Here is a 15,435-nt window from a genome sequence, read left to right as displayed (position 1 = left end):
CGTTATGGTTATTGTGTTACAAACGGTGTACGCACAGAACAGAGGGGCGGGGTGAGCAAAGCTCATTATCATAAGACACATGCACTTAAACGGCGTGCTGAAAACAGAGCTGTTTTTGACCAGGTAAAATGAGTGTTTTCTTACAATACTAATGAGAATTTTTAATTAAAGTATATTACAAACTTTTAATTTAGACCCTATAAAGAATCTTATTAGCTTGTACAAAAATGGCATAATATGGCCCCTTGAAGGATTGTGTGATACTCAAGATGTAATGATACTGAAAATTCAGCTTTGCCATCACAAGAATTTTAAAATATATAAAAACAGAAAACAGTTCTTTTAAATTGTAATAACATTTCACAATATTTTATTGTATTTTTGATCAAATCAAGAGACTTATTTTAAAAGCAATAACAAAAACATGTCGGCCCTAAACGTTTGAACGATAATACACTCTAATAGTGGTCAGAAAAAAAGATACAGTAGATATGAATACAATATTTTCTAGATAATGTTTTAATAATAATTTGTCTTGGCTTCAGTACAGTAACAAAATGATACCCAATAATATAACCCTTGGCATCAACATTTTTAAAACCCCAGCTCTAAAACACTACAAGTTAAAAAATGCTGTGGCATATTATGTTGGCATTGCTCCATAGCTGTTGTAGTTACAAACAATGTCACATGTGAAATGAAATGCAAGCTCATAAAATAAATATTACGTATTTACAGTACACAGAGAAACAAAGTCTCATCTATGCCGTGGTTTTGCCTTAGTATATGACATGGTAATTGCAACCATCTGAATACTGTACAGGACACATGTACGCTCCCTTATGCAGGTCGGCTTCCCTGCTGGACAGGGCTCATGTTTATCCTTATACTTTTATCTATATTATTCACTGTGCCTGAAGCCTTTGAGCTCTTCTGCATGCTGATAATATCTCCGCTCGTCTGATCTCTTTCTATCTTCCTCAAAAATCTCTTCATGGTAGACTGAAAGTTAGTGGTGACGAAACAGTAGACCACAGGATCCAGGCAGCTGTTTAAGCTGCTGAGGGTGACAGTCACATGGTACACAATCACATGATGAGGCAGACCAGGATTGAAGTAAAACAGAACTTGACGGATGTGAAACGGTGTGAAGCAGACGGTGAAGATCACCAGCACGGTCGACAGCAGCTGTACGGCTTTCATGCGTCTGTCGCGGCTCTGCTGCATCAGACCCGGGCTGGAAAGGGCGCACATGATTCGAATAGTAAACACTACGATGATCACCATTGGGAGGAAGAACTCGAATACGGTCAGCGCGAAAAGTTTGGACAGGCAGTAGCCTGAGTGCTTGAAGGCCGTTGTGAGAAGCGAGTAGGTCACGATGATGGCGAACAGCCAAATGCAGACGCACACTGCTTTGGCCACACCAGGGTTCCTCCACTTCCGCGAGGCCTCAGCCTGAACTATGGCTAGGTAGCGATCCACGCAGATGCTGGTGAGGAAGAGGATGCTACAGTACATGTTAACGAAGTAGCTGAATATGTGCATGTAGGAACAGTTGAGGCACTTTCCTCCGCTGTAGTACAATATGATACGAGTGGGGAGGGAAAGGTTAACCAACAAATCCGTCACAACCAGGTTAATGGTGTAGATGACTGATGTAGTCTTTGGCTTGGTCCTGATGCAGAAGACATACAAAGCCAGACTGTTTAGAGTCATCCCTACCATAAAGATCAGTGTGTTGATGACCACCAAGGCTATCCACAGGCTGTAAAAGTCATTATAGAGACCCTCATCCAAGTGGGCCAGTCTGTGTAAATAAGGTTCACGGTATGGTGGAGAAGTATTAGTTGTTAGGGGTGGAGTCGATGTTGATGTGAGGTTCAGATTCGATGAAACCTCTGTAAGGGTCATCTTTGTGGTTTGGGGGCTGGATCTGCCCAAAAACACAAAGAGAAAGGAAAGACATTATTTTTAGATTCAAAGAAAAATGGTATAATGATAGTTTTTGACCAATTGAGTTTAAGACAATTTGCTAAAACTTTACAATAACTTTTTAGCAATAAATCATTAACAAATAATATAATGATTAATGGATCATTATACACCGCCCGGACAAAAAAAAAAGAGTTGAAAGTTTTGGGATGTGCTGGAATAGACTTCACAGAGTGCTTGACTCTTCCATTGTCAATACAAGATCTTGACCCTCTTGATGGAATAAACATAACAACATTTATTTCCATCAAGAGGTGCATCAACTTTCGAATGATCAGGCAACATATTATATTATATTACATTATATTATATTAGATTAGATTATATTATATTATATTATATTATATTAGATTATATTATATTAGATTAGATTAGATTAGATTAGATTAGATTAGATTAGATTAGATTAGATTAGATTAAACAGAATAGGCCCTAACACAGACCCCTGCGGGACACCCTGCTGTACCAATGTTGGTTCACGTTTATTTTTCCCCAAACATACATACAGGAAATGATCAGTGAGATAGGATTTAAACCAATCAAACACAACAACAGAGATGTCTAACCACTCAGACATCCTTTCAAGGAGGATGTAATGACATAGTGTCAAAAGCAGCACTAATGTCTAACAAAACTAAAATGCTGCTAGCACCCATGTCAGAGCACCCAAGTGAGAAGAGGTTCAGTGCAGATAATAAATAATTAAAAATGTATAAATAAAGAAACAAATGAAATAAATAAATAGAAGTTGAGCACAGAAGGTACAAAAAAATTATATTTTTTATTAATAATAAGACTGTAAGATTGTAACTTTTTAGGACTACAAACTAGTTCAGTGTTCAGATGGGTATGTCGTTTTTTAAATGTTAGTTAATTTATATCTTTTAAAACAACAAGTCATTCTTGCATGTACCAGCTAATTTATTATACTATATAAAACATTTACAGTTGCAAACTGTCTGCTGTATATACAGTATATGCTCTTGCAGTAGATAGTATGCTATATATAGTTGGCTATTTCAAACTTTGGTCATGTTTTACCTTGGTTTGGTATGTAATGACATAAAAATAATTGAATGTTTTAAGACTGCGTGCGTCTACATCTCAAACCCATGTCACATGGTACAATGTGGCATAATGGAAAATTGCCTGCAAAAACAAATATGCTCTCTTTCCATCGCAGAAAGAATGAGCCTGATAAACAAACAGCCTGGAAGCCTCTGACGAAGAGGTACCTACGGTCTGGCATAGTTCCGATGGTGTTCAGAATGAGATGTGTTTACAATTAAGACTAATGGGAAGGATTTGTTTGGATACAGAGATTCGTGGGAATAGACGTCTATCCCACTATTACGCAAATGAATTCTGAGCAGCATCTAAAGGCATCAGACTTCTGACTCTTTTGCATGTTTATTTACTTGGGTCTCTGCTCAATTTACATCTTAATTGAAAAGACAGAACAATATACAATACGTATTGACCAAAATAATGTTGTTTAGATATCAGAGACTAAACTCCACAGAATGAATTTAAATATTTGAACAACGTCAAGCACTGTTGCATAATTGAAATTAAGCTACTCTCCTCTAAAATTGATAACTTTTGACTTTTTCTTTAAAACACTGATTTTATGTCAGTTTCACACTGACAATAAAACATACCTGAAAGTATAAAAAAGGCAATCAACTGTTTATGAGAGAGGTGGTGACCTCTATAGGCGGATCTTTTGTGACGTCATTGTTTATGTTTGCCGCGTTGCATCACGGGAATCGTGTGGCAGGAAACACCGCTAGATACCTGTAATTTGACTGTTTTGCACGTTTGGAGGAGGATTTAGAGAAGAGGATGGTTCACTCTTGCTGTGTGGTCGATTGTACGGCTCGTTGGGGGCCTGATAAAAAGTTTTTTCGAATTTCCTCCGAAAAGGATTGCGAAAAACGAAAGAAATGGTTGCGTGCAATTAGGCGATTGAACCTGGACGCTCCGAAGCCTGGATTCCTAACGTTACTGATCGAGTTTGTGAGGCTCATTTTGTTCATGGTAGGCCTACGTCTTAGTGATGTATTTATAGAAGATTGAATAAAATAAAAAATAATAAATAAAACTGAGTCAAATCAACCGAGTCATATGTTTTCGCGTTCTGATTCAGGTGTCCCAAACCGCGATCCACAGCACCCAGACTACCGTATTTTCCGCACTATAAGCAGAGGCGCACCTTCAATGAATGGCCTATTTTATAACTGTTTTCATATACAGGGCGCACCGGATTATAAAGCGCATAGAATAGAAGATACTGCAGTCAAATGTTTGACTGGGTTTGCGTTATGCAATGGTCACCAACCTTTTCAAGCTTATAAGATCACATCCAAGTCCAAATGTAAACCAAGATCTTCCACTTGCAAAAAAAATATGAAAAAAAAAAAACAAGTGGCTGAGCTGTAAAACCTTGTTTATACTCGACGCGTCCGCATGAGCGCGAAGGTAATAAAAAAAACTAATATCCGTCTGCTCGGGCAGATTCGGCTTAACAGCGCGCGCGCCCCCGCAGATGCACGACTTTGAGCCGAATCTGCCCGAGCAGACGGATATTAGTACATCTCATCATCACCCAGTTTGCGCGTCTAAATCAGTTGTATGGTCTGGTGTTCAGTCTAAAACAAAACAGTTGCGTCAAGTATAAATGCCTCGACTGTTTGGGGAGTTGCACGCACAGTCAGCGGAGATCTCATATGGGCTTTGAATAACTTCGATTTTGTCACCAATACAAATTTTGAGCTTCTCTCCAAACCTCCTCCGGTCTTCAGATGTTAAAGTGCTTATATATTGTGGATTTTGCCCGCTAACTCTCTTGAAAGTGCTCGTCGCGTCTTTACAGCCCGCAATACTGTTTGATTTGTTGCCACACAACCACTCGCGCATGCGTACAAAGATGTCAACAAAGATCCTCCTATTCCTTCTGTCTAGAAAGCATATTAGCTAATCGTCATCGAAAAGCAGAGTCTCAGATATAAAGAGGGAATGCCATTCTCCAAGATAACAACAAAACTAATGGTCCTTTCTGAGAGACAGTGATGCATTAATGCTGTCCAAATAAATATCTCTGTGTGAGCCGCCGTCAGAGCTTTTGATGTAGGCTGGTTGTTTTTGGCATGAGGATGATCCCTCGTTGTAGCAAAATATTGCTTCGGCACATTAAATGGTGACAAAAGAACATGTACAAGTTTTGGGAACATTTGGAGAAAAATCCATAAATTACCCGCACATAAATAGAAAATAAAAAATAGAAAATAAAATGTAATATAGATATATTAACAAAATTGTACCACCAGTCTCATAAACAAAGTGACTATATAATATAATTTTTTATCTTATATATATATAATAGAAACTGCACTGTACTAAACAGTCTCCATACTACACATTTACAATGTTTCTTATTATATTTTTGCACATTTCTTACCCCATTCTACCTCTTGATGCCACTTTCACTGTTATGGTCACTACCTCAATCTTTATAACGCACCTTCTGTGTTTATACTTTTTCATTTGGACCTTGCATTATATTCAGACAATTGCATTGAGCTGGACTCTGCTTCTGTACCTCATAGCTTTGCACTTCAAAAAACATCTTTATTGTATATATATATACAATAAATGTAATCGTCTAAATTGTATAAACATTTTTAAATGGCTAAGTAGATTTATTAAACTGGTGATTCATTATCTTCTCACTTAAAAGAACTGTTCACACACATGAAATCAAGGTTGGCATTGCAAACATTTTGTATCAATAAAAGCACAACAAAAATTTGCATCATTGCACAGTAATCACACACAACACAAAGTAATTGCTTACCTGCACATATAGAAGGATGAGAAGCTGATCTGGAGTGTGAAACAGAAATGTTGTAATGAAGGCCACAGAACTGACACTCAAATTAGACCATAAAAGACCATCTTAAAGAACCTTAAATGATGAAAACCAAATCCCTTGTGCTATAAACATGTTGAACTTCTTCACCTTGAAGGGGGAAAAGGAGAACATCTCTCCACCTTGTCTGTGCTCACGTCTCTTTTTCTATCCCTCTCTGTTTCACTCGTTTGTTGTTTCTTTCCCTCCCTTCATCCTCTGGCTCACAGGAAGTTCGAGTTAGTTTGGATAAACCCTGACATTACAAACAGTGGATTCTGGGATATGAAACTCTTCATCGTGATTGTTTGGTTTACTGAAATAAAATTTAACAGACATTAAATACAATGTTACGATTATTTGAATGAAAATGTAGCCTTAAATTTTACAGTAGCACTGGGGCTGGAAAAACAATAAATACTGCATGCATATAATGCAAAGTTCTAAGTTGATAAACTTGATGAAATGTCATAAACTGCATAAGTCCTCTAAAAGATTTTTTTAAGGTGTCAGAATGCCAGCAAGATAGCTAAAATAAAAGAACAGGATGTATTAATACTGCTGGACATGTCGACACTTTTTCCACATTTCCTGTCTGGAAACACATCCATCACCATCTGCCAGGTCTCTGTCCTGATGTTTCCGAAATTTCTCCAACTAAAGATATGAAGTCTGTAAGCTAAGTTCAAATGTGACTGAGAGTGAGTTAAAAAAATTAGAACTGTGTGCTGTCCTTTTTTGTCTCAAATTTGTTTAACAGCATTGGAAGCATGTGAATCATATTTGTATGTGGCATTTACAATATGCCTGTAAACTTTTGAAAGTCAAACTTTTGAAAGCCCTGGTGATAACTGAATAACTGTTCAGCCGTCAACCATTACATTTTGTCACTATTAAGAGTTAATTTTAAAAATCAAATATTAACTCTAAAAAAGGCTAGTTCTCACTAAGGTTTCAAGAAAAAAGGACAATTACACAAACACCTCATTCGAAATTTATTTAAATAATACATTTTTGGGAATTCTGTACTTTGTATTTTTCATAAATGTCAGGGTGGGGCAAGTTGTCAGATGTTTTAAATGTTACAAATGTACACTAATGAGCAAAATGTCTCTGGTTTATATAACCTGGTTTCCTGAGAAAGGGAACGAGAGACAGCATGCCGGTGAGTCACATGTAGTACACAGCAAATCATTGGCATAGGATGAAGTCAGGTGATGCAATTAAGTACGTAACCAATCTATTACGTACAATCTCAGCACCTCGTTAAGTTCCTGGTGTTTTAAAAACGCGGAGCTCCCATTGAAAGAAAATTGGAAAAATGCGCAAGCCACAGGAAAAAAACACAGGGTTCAATAGGAGTAACTGACCACCCTTTTAATGCAATTGAGAGATTTCTTGAAAGAACCCGCGGTCTGCAGATAGACGCCAACCGTCTGTCTGTCTGACATGTTTCCCCACCGAAGCCCCTTAGCGGGGGTAAGTCTAGCTGAATGATGCTCTTGAAGAAACTCCATCAGCTGGTTTAAAGATGAGCATACAGCTTTCTAGTAGAAGGAGCACTAGCGGTGAGAATGGTATCAATGACTTTGATTAAGAGAATCTATGAGCTAGTATCCCTCAGGGGCCAGACCCACAGCTTCAAAATCTCTGGTTGGGGGTGAAAAATTGCCCCATGAGCCTGGGACAGAAGGTTCCTCCTGGTCAAAATCTCCAGGGAGAGCCTTCCAGGGGAGGTACCAGGTCCACAAACAGTACTTGGGCCGGCCAAAATGGAGCTACTAATGTTAGTCGCCTTCTGACGGACCCTTGCCAGAACTCCCAGGAGCATAACGATAGGGGGCAAACCTCGGCCACATCTCTGCATGGCATCCAGCCCTAGATGAGCTGGAGGATAGAAAGAGAACCAAAGGGTACAGTGGGTTGACTCCTAGGAGGCAAACAAGTCCACTTCCACCTGGCCAAATTCTGCACTCCACTACTTGAGGGTAGAGTCGCCAATCCCCAGGACTCAGTCCCTGCCTCGACAGGATGTCTGCTCCCATATTGTGGTGTCCTGGGATGTAAACTACCCACAGGGAAAGCAGTTTAAATCTGCCCAGAGCAGGATCTGCTGCACCAGCCTGAACAGGGGGCGCGAATGCATCCCACCCTGGTTATAATTTAGGTGACTACTGATGTGCTGTCCGTCCGCACCAACACATGATAGCCCCTGAGATCTGGGAAGAAGTGTCTTAATGCTAAAAAGACAGCCCTCATCTTTAGGCTGGATGTACCAAAAGAGATGAGGGGCTTCCCCAAAGAACCTGGACTGGGCAACATCCATGACATTGACCCAGCCCGTGAGTGAGGCGTCCGTTGTAATGACGATGACAAAATGCCCCTATGGGATCCAAGGTTACACACCGGGGACTCCTCCATATAGAAAGGGCACAAAGTGCTCGACGTGCGCCCTTAAAGGAGAACTCCGGTCAATTTTAACATTGAGCTCATTTTTTTGTACATTTGGAGTGCTGTCAATACAGAGAACAACGACAAAAATCGGTGCATGATCAAAAATCAAAAATGATGTCATTTAAGCCAGCGCAAATACCTGTGTTTACATCCTGTTTTCGGGTGAAGTCCAAAGTAGTCGATTTCCGAGTTCACGCGCATAGGTTTAGTACCTATGATCACGCGCCCGAACTCGGCAATCGACTACTTTGGACTTCACCCGAAAACAGGATGTAAACACAGGTATTTGCGCTGGCTTAAATGACATCATTTTTATACATTTCTTTCACATCTACTGCAGTCAGATTCACTCGTGTTCACTCTGAAGGAATCACTCACATTTTCTGTGCACTTGTAATGACACATCAAGGATGTTAAGAGGCTAAAAGCAGGTTTAGTACTTGCCCCATTGAAGTCAACAGGGTGCAAATTTTAAAAATAGAATAACTCGGTGTAGGCAACACCGATTTTTGTCGTTGTTCTCTGTATTGACAGCACTCCAAATGTAAAAAAAAATGAGCTCAATGTTAAAATTGACTGGAGTTCTCCTTTAACATGAATATGGATTTTAGAATGGGATAGCCCCCTTGTTTTGAGCTACCATGGCATGTGAGTGAATCGTCTGTCGTGATGACAACAGGATCTGCTGCTAACGTCGTGGTGCCAGATACCACAGGACACCTTCAGGGGTCTTGTAGAGTCCATGCCTCTGCAGGTCAGCGCTGTTTTGGCAGCACGAGGTGGACCGACAGCATATTAGGCAGATGGTCGTAATGTTTTGGCTCATCTGTGTAAATTAATTGCAAAATTTGTTTGCCAAAACAATGGTTTGAAATGTGTTTGTTATCCTTTACATTGTTTCTGTTTCATAAATAGTTTCATTTGATAACAACATGTTTTAATGTTTAAATTAGCTGAAAAACATATTGCTGTTCATTGGCTGGTTCCATTGTGACAACTTACTCCATATAGCGTGACAAACATTTTGGTCATAAATTCAACATGGATTTTTTTCCCCTCTGGGTTATAACCGTGTAAACATCCAATTCAGCTTTTTTGTTACCCAGACTTTAATGTGCTTAAACAGAAATTGACTTAAAAATAAACCTACATTGTAATGTAGTGTAAGGCTGAGTGAATAAGGGTGGAACTCTTCACTACACTAATACATCAGTAGTCTCTAAAGGTATATGTGTAAATTGAATGTGAGACAATGTCCTTCATCATCACAGTATGGTAATGCCTTTCTGATACAAGAGACTCATCAATATGCTAATTAAGGACTGTTGGGACAATCCAGGCACAAGATGGTTCTGTCTGGGGAGGTAGAGTCGCTTGCACTCCTAAAACACATTTCCACTATACTCTGTTTGTTCTAACATGTTACTACAGCGGGGGAAATAAGTATTGAACACGTCACCATTTGTCTCAGTAAATATATTTCCAAAGGTGCTATTGACATGAAATTTTCACCAGATGTTGATAACAATCCAAGGAATCCATACATACAAAGAAACCAAAACAAATAAGTTCAGATATTAAGTTATGTGTAATAATGTGAAATGACTCAGGGAAAAAGTATTGAACACATGAAGAAAGGGAGGTGCAAAAAGGCATGGAAAGCCAAGACAACAGCTTAAAACTATTAGTAATTAAAAAGCAATCCAGCCCCCTGTCCGTGCAAATTAATAACTGCTGGTTCAGTCCCAACGGATGGTCTACGAAAAGGTCTCATTGCCAAGGTGTCACACAAGACACATCTCATGATGGGTAAAAGCAAAGAGCTGTCTCAGGACCTTCGCAACCTAATTGTTCCAACGCATAATGATGAAATTGGTTATAGGCACCATTCTAAGCTTCTAAATTTTCCAGTGAGCACTTTTGAGGCCATAATACGGAAGTGGAAAGACAATCATTTCACCATAAATTTGCCTCGACCAGTGCTCCTCGCAAATTTCTGACAGAGGAGTGAAAAGAATAATCAGAAGAGTTTTCCATAGTGATGGGGACGAGACCGCCTATGCCGAGTCCGAGTCAAGACTGAGTCTTTGAAGGGTTGAGTCCGAGTCGAGACCGAGTCCGTTGGTTTTCAAATTCAGTCGAGTCCGAGTCAAGACCGAGTCTTTGAAGGGTCGAGTCCGAGTCGAGACCGAGTCCGCTGGTTTTCAAATTCAGTCGAGTCCGAGTCAAGACCGAGTCTTTGAGGAAGCAAGTCCGAGTCGAGACCGAGTCTTTAGGAGTCGAGACCAAGACCATAAAAACATGTCAGTTTTCATATTCATGATATCACCCCAGTTAATAATCAACAGTTAGGCCTACAGACTAAGCTAGATTGGGAATTGTTTAGAGGAGCAGTCTTAACGTCTTAATATGGACTATGCTTTTACTATCATTAAAAAATCCCTACCACATGCATCATCTTCTGCCTATTTTTCTAAACTGCTTCAACAGTGCTGCTCTGTCATCAACATGCTAAGCCCACCCTGACTTTTTTAAATCATAGTTAGGACATGCAGAGCAATTTGACCCTTCGCAGGGAGCTTGATTGACAGGTGATCTGACCAATCATACTTCGCCATCCGCCATTTTGTCCGACAAAGCAGTCAGGAGAGTTAGTAGATTAACATGGGAGGATTTGAACTTGAAACACGGAGTTTACTGACGCCTTTCCGTGGTTAAAACAACATTGCTTCTTATGTTTGTTCATGTTTATTTGAGGCTATAAATTAACTAGAAGGAAGAGATGATCGGTTCACGAGCAGCTTTAACTGATGCTCTACAGCGATCTGTCACAGCACATTAAAGAGCAACAAAACGGTATTTATTGTTTAAATTTCTTTTAAAAAATGACCAAATTTGAAAGGTGAGACTTTGTTTAATATGTTTAATATCAAAAAATATGTTTAATATGTTTAATATCACCATGTTCTCACGCGATGTATTTTTCACTGCGTGAGAACATGGTGTGGCGTGAGAACGGCGTAGCTTGTCGGACATGGCGACAGTAACTAAGGGGGGCGGGTCTTTGCGAACAGTCAATTAAAATTTTCTAGTGATGGGACGAGACCGCCTATGCCGAGTCCGAGTCAAGACCGAGTCTTTGAAGGGTCGAGTCCGAGTCAAGACCGAGTCTTTGAAGGGTCGAGTCCGGGTCAAGACCGATTCTTTATAAGAACGAGTCCGAGTCGAGTCCGAGAAAGCAGAAATCGGTCTCGAGACCGGACTCGAGTCCGGTCTTACTACATCACTAGTTTTCCAAGAGCCAAGGATCACTTGTGGAGAGCTTCAAAAAGACCTGCAGATAGCAGGTACTGTTGTCTCAAAGAAAACAGTAAGTAATGCACTCCACCGCCATGGCCTGTATGCACGCTCACCACGCAAGACTCCATTATTGAAAACAAAAGCATGTTGAAGCTCGTTTAAAGTTTGCTGCGCAACATTTGGAAAAGCCAGTAAGCAGAAAAAGCAAAATACTGGGAGAATTTAGTGGAGGAGGAGAAATGGCATTGCACATTGCCCTAAAAACGCCATACAACTTGGTGTTGGCTCTTGGACAACTCTTCTGATTATTCTTTTCACTCCTCTGTCAGAAATTTGCGAGGAGCACTGGTCGAGGCAAATTTATGGTGAAATTATTGTCTTTCCACTTCCGTATTATGGCCCCAACAGTGATCACTGGAAAATTTAGAAGCTTAGAATGGTGCCTATAACCAATGTCATCATTATGTGTTGGAACAATTAGGTTGCGAAGGTCCTGAGACAGCTCTTTGCTTTTACCCATCATGAGATGTGTCTTGTGTGACACCTTGGCAATGAGACCTTTTCGTAGACCATCCGTTGGGACTGAACCAGCAGTTATTAATTTGCACGGACAGGGGGCTGGATTGCTTTTTAATTACTAATAGTTTTAAGCTGTTGTCTTGGCTTTCCATGCCTTTTTGCACCTTCCTTTCTTCATGTGTTCAATACTTTTTCCCTGTGTCATTTCACATTATTACACATAACTTAATATCTGAACTTATTTGTTTTGGTTTCTTTGTATGTATGGATTCATTGGGTTGTTATCAGCATCTGGTGAAAATTTCATGTCAATTGCACCTTTGGAAATATATTTACTGAGACAAATGGTGACGTGTTCAATACTTATTTCCCCCGCTGTATGTTTGGTGTCATCTTGTTAGTTTATAAACTGAATTCAACTGTGGTGAACTTAATAGACATGTTAAAGTATCCTAATGTACAGTATAGGTAACTATTGCTTAAACACACATTGAGAACAAGATGTTAATTTTCTTCTTTCCCTATTGATCAAAACCACCCATTTGCCTTCAGGTTTATGGGTCTTTGCTTTCCTGTCAGTTGGTTTTGGTGTTAGTATTCCACTCATGGTTAACAGTGCTTCGCTCAGGGTATAAGAAGGAAAGGTAACTGTTAATCTAGGCTGCCACTCATGCCGTTCTCGCACACTGGTGTGTAAGCTCACAAAAAAGGCAGTTACTCTTCCTCTTCTGCACAGCATTAATTGTCAACTAAGTATTTCTACATTGTTCCATTCTATTTAAACATGTAACTTAAATAAATTGCCTGCTTTGAGAATCTTTCCTTTTACCACTGATAATGCTGGAAGCTAAGGTGATTGTAACTTTTGTTATCAAAATGTTCAGGTTAAATCCTACGTTTTCTGATCTGTTCTAAGAAAGACTTTTACTTTCAAAGAATAAGAGGTTAAAGAATAACAACAACTATAATGGAGTCAGAATAATTATATGGAGTCAAATTAATAATTGCACGTCAACTGCTTTTTTGTTTCCGATTATTGGTTCAAAATAGCAGCATAAGCTTCCAGCCTTACAGTAAAAAAATCACTGGAGGTAAAAGTGTGACAATGCATTTAAAATAGTAATTAGAAATGAGGTGCCCATTGGTGAAATGAGGTTTCCATTGAAAATGAAACATACTGCAGACATCTTTTTATATACAACACATTTATCCTTAAACATAATAGCCCCTTTAAAGATAAAAGGCACTGAATGAGTCCAAAAACAAAGATAAACACTCTTATTAAAGGACTATTCATGTATTAGTGTCTCAGACGCTTGGTTAGAAAGATGAAAGAATTTGGGTGGTTTAAAACTTTATTGTGCTTTATTTTTTAACCACTGTTTTTGGCTGCCTGGCAGAATTTCACAGGGAGTGAACGTCTTGAATACAGGCCAATTATCTGCTGAGTGCTGAACTGTATAACATATAGCTGAACACAGGGTACCTTTTTCAGAGTGGAAAAACGTCATCTCCTCCCTGTAGGATAATACATCAATGTCCAGTGTCTCTGTTTCTCTTCTAGTGCAGCAAAAGAATTGACAGTTCCGTCAGAGCCCTGGAAATGACCCACGCGCCTCAAGTAATCTTACCAGAGGTGAATAAAAATAGGGGGGGAAAAATAGATATGAACAGTCCAACCAGCAATCATTGTTTGTTAACAAATGTTAATGCTTCATTCACGTGCTATCAGAATTCTTGCAAATACGAGTTTCCTAGTTGAAAATTGGACATGAACGTCCTCTTAACCCAGCTAGAAATGTTTCCCAGCGGGCACTGGACGTCGACAACCGCACAAATAGCATTACCAGCTTCACTTACTAACCAGATTGACTTTATTTCTGTCATACATCTACAGAAGTTCTTATTGAGAATAAACAGGAGGTTTAGATGTTTCGGTAAAGTGTCTTCGTTTGAAGTCGCTATTATGGTGATCGGTGTTCGTTTTAGTTGGGCTCTTGACTCTTTAATATTAGTTTTTCTCTGGCTGCTGTAACTGTTAATACATTAAATAATGTTAACATATAAGACCTTATTGTAAAGTGTTCCCAGCATTTTTAATTCCTGTGTCTATTAGACTCACTTATGTAGACATCAATGCCTGGTTTCAGAGACAAGGCTTAAGCCTAGTCCCAGACTAAAATGCATGTTTGAGCTGTTTTAACTAAAAGAAACTTGCACAGACATTTCTTAAAATATTTCAGTGCCATAGTTTTCTCATAATCTCAAGATGCAAACCGAAATGTATTGTTTTAAGGAACATTTATAAAAGCTACTTAAGTGTCATAATTGAACTAAAGCCAGAACTAAGCCCTGTCTGTGAAACTAATCAGCATATGAATCTCAACAATGGTGACATGTTTCATGCTGCACTTCAATACACTGCAGCATGAAACATGTCACCATTATTGAGATTCATACACTGAATCTCGATGTCTAGTCTAATAGGGTGGACGAAGGGCAGAACAATTGCTGTTGTGACAGGTAGGCCTATGCTCACAACAGTTTTTTCCACAACAGCTACATCGCCATAGCGTTTTGTCGTTAAAGTAGTGCATATTTGCTATAAAGCATAAATAATCATTTGAGAAGGCAAATGCATGTATTTGACCATCTAGATAGCGTAATGTATGTTTCTAAATGTTGTCAACGAATGGGATGCTACATTTTATTCAAAATTAAATATCTTTACAAGATTTTTAAGAAATAAGCAAGAATAAACGCGTCCTTCATCTTTCCTATTTCCGACAACAAGCACTTGAACGCGACAAGCTTGTAATCAGGACTTCAGAAGTGGGAAGTAGGAAATTTCAGAGAGACTAGCACATGAAGACAGTATTATTACTTTATTTGATTTCTTGAGATATGTATGATTTTTAATGTTTTTGAAATATATCTCATATATGCTCACCAAGGCTACATTTATTTGATCAAAATGCAGTATAACGGTTTTCTATATGTTCAAATGTATTTATTCTTGGCAAAACTACATTTTCAGCAGCCATATGCTGCACTCACGCCATGTTGTAACACTATCAATGCCAGTATGATGTTGTGTTCACGCCATGTTGTAATTGCGAGATTTCAACTTGTAAAAAGCGTTCACGTCCTAGACAACCTCTAGAGCTCATATTAAAGCTTGTAAGATGGGAATTTTCTGAGAGCTTGACGAGGTCGTGAACACTTTTTACAAGTTGTATCTCGTAATTACGACATGG

General features: G+C 39.0%; 1 protein-coding gene across 1 annotated transcript; it reads right to left on the bottom strand.

Moving 5' to 3' along the window:
• Window positions 1–344: 344 nt before the first annotated feature.
• gpr20 (G protein-coupled receptor 20) lies at window positions 345–6,094 on the bottom strand. Its single transcript, XM_081388189.1, has 2 exons — window positions 5,852–6,094; window positions 345–1,936 (listed from the first exon to the last, which is right to left on the bottom strand). Exons 1-2 carry the CDS (start codon window positions 5,857–5,859, stop codon window positions 841–843), a joined length of 1,104 nt encoding a protein of 367 aa, XP_081244315.1. The 5' UTR covers window positions 5,860–6,094; the 3' UTR covers window positions 345–840.
• Between the last annotated feature and the right edge of the window lie 9,341 nt (window positions 6,095–15,435).

Source organism: Scardinius erythrophthalmus, assembly GCF_964197995.2.
Source record: "Scardinius erythrophthalmus genome assembly, chromosome: 16".
NCBI classification, from domain to species: Eukaryota; Metazoa; Chordata; class Actinopteri; order Cypriniformes; family Leuciscidae; genus Scardinius; species Scardinius erythrophthalmus.
This window is presented reverse-complemented; position numbering and strand designations above follow the sequence as displayed.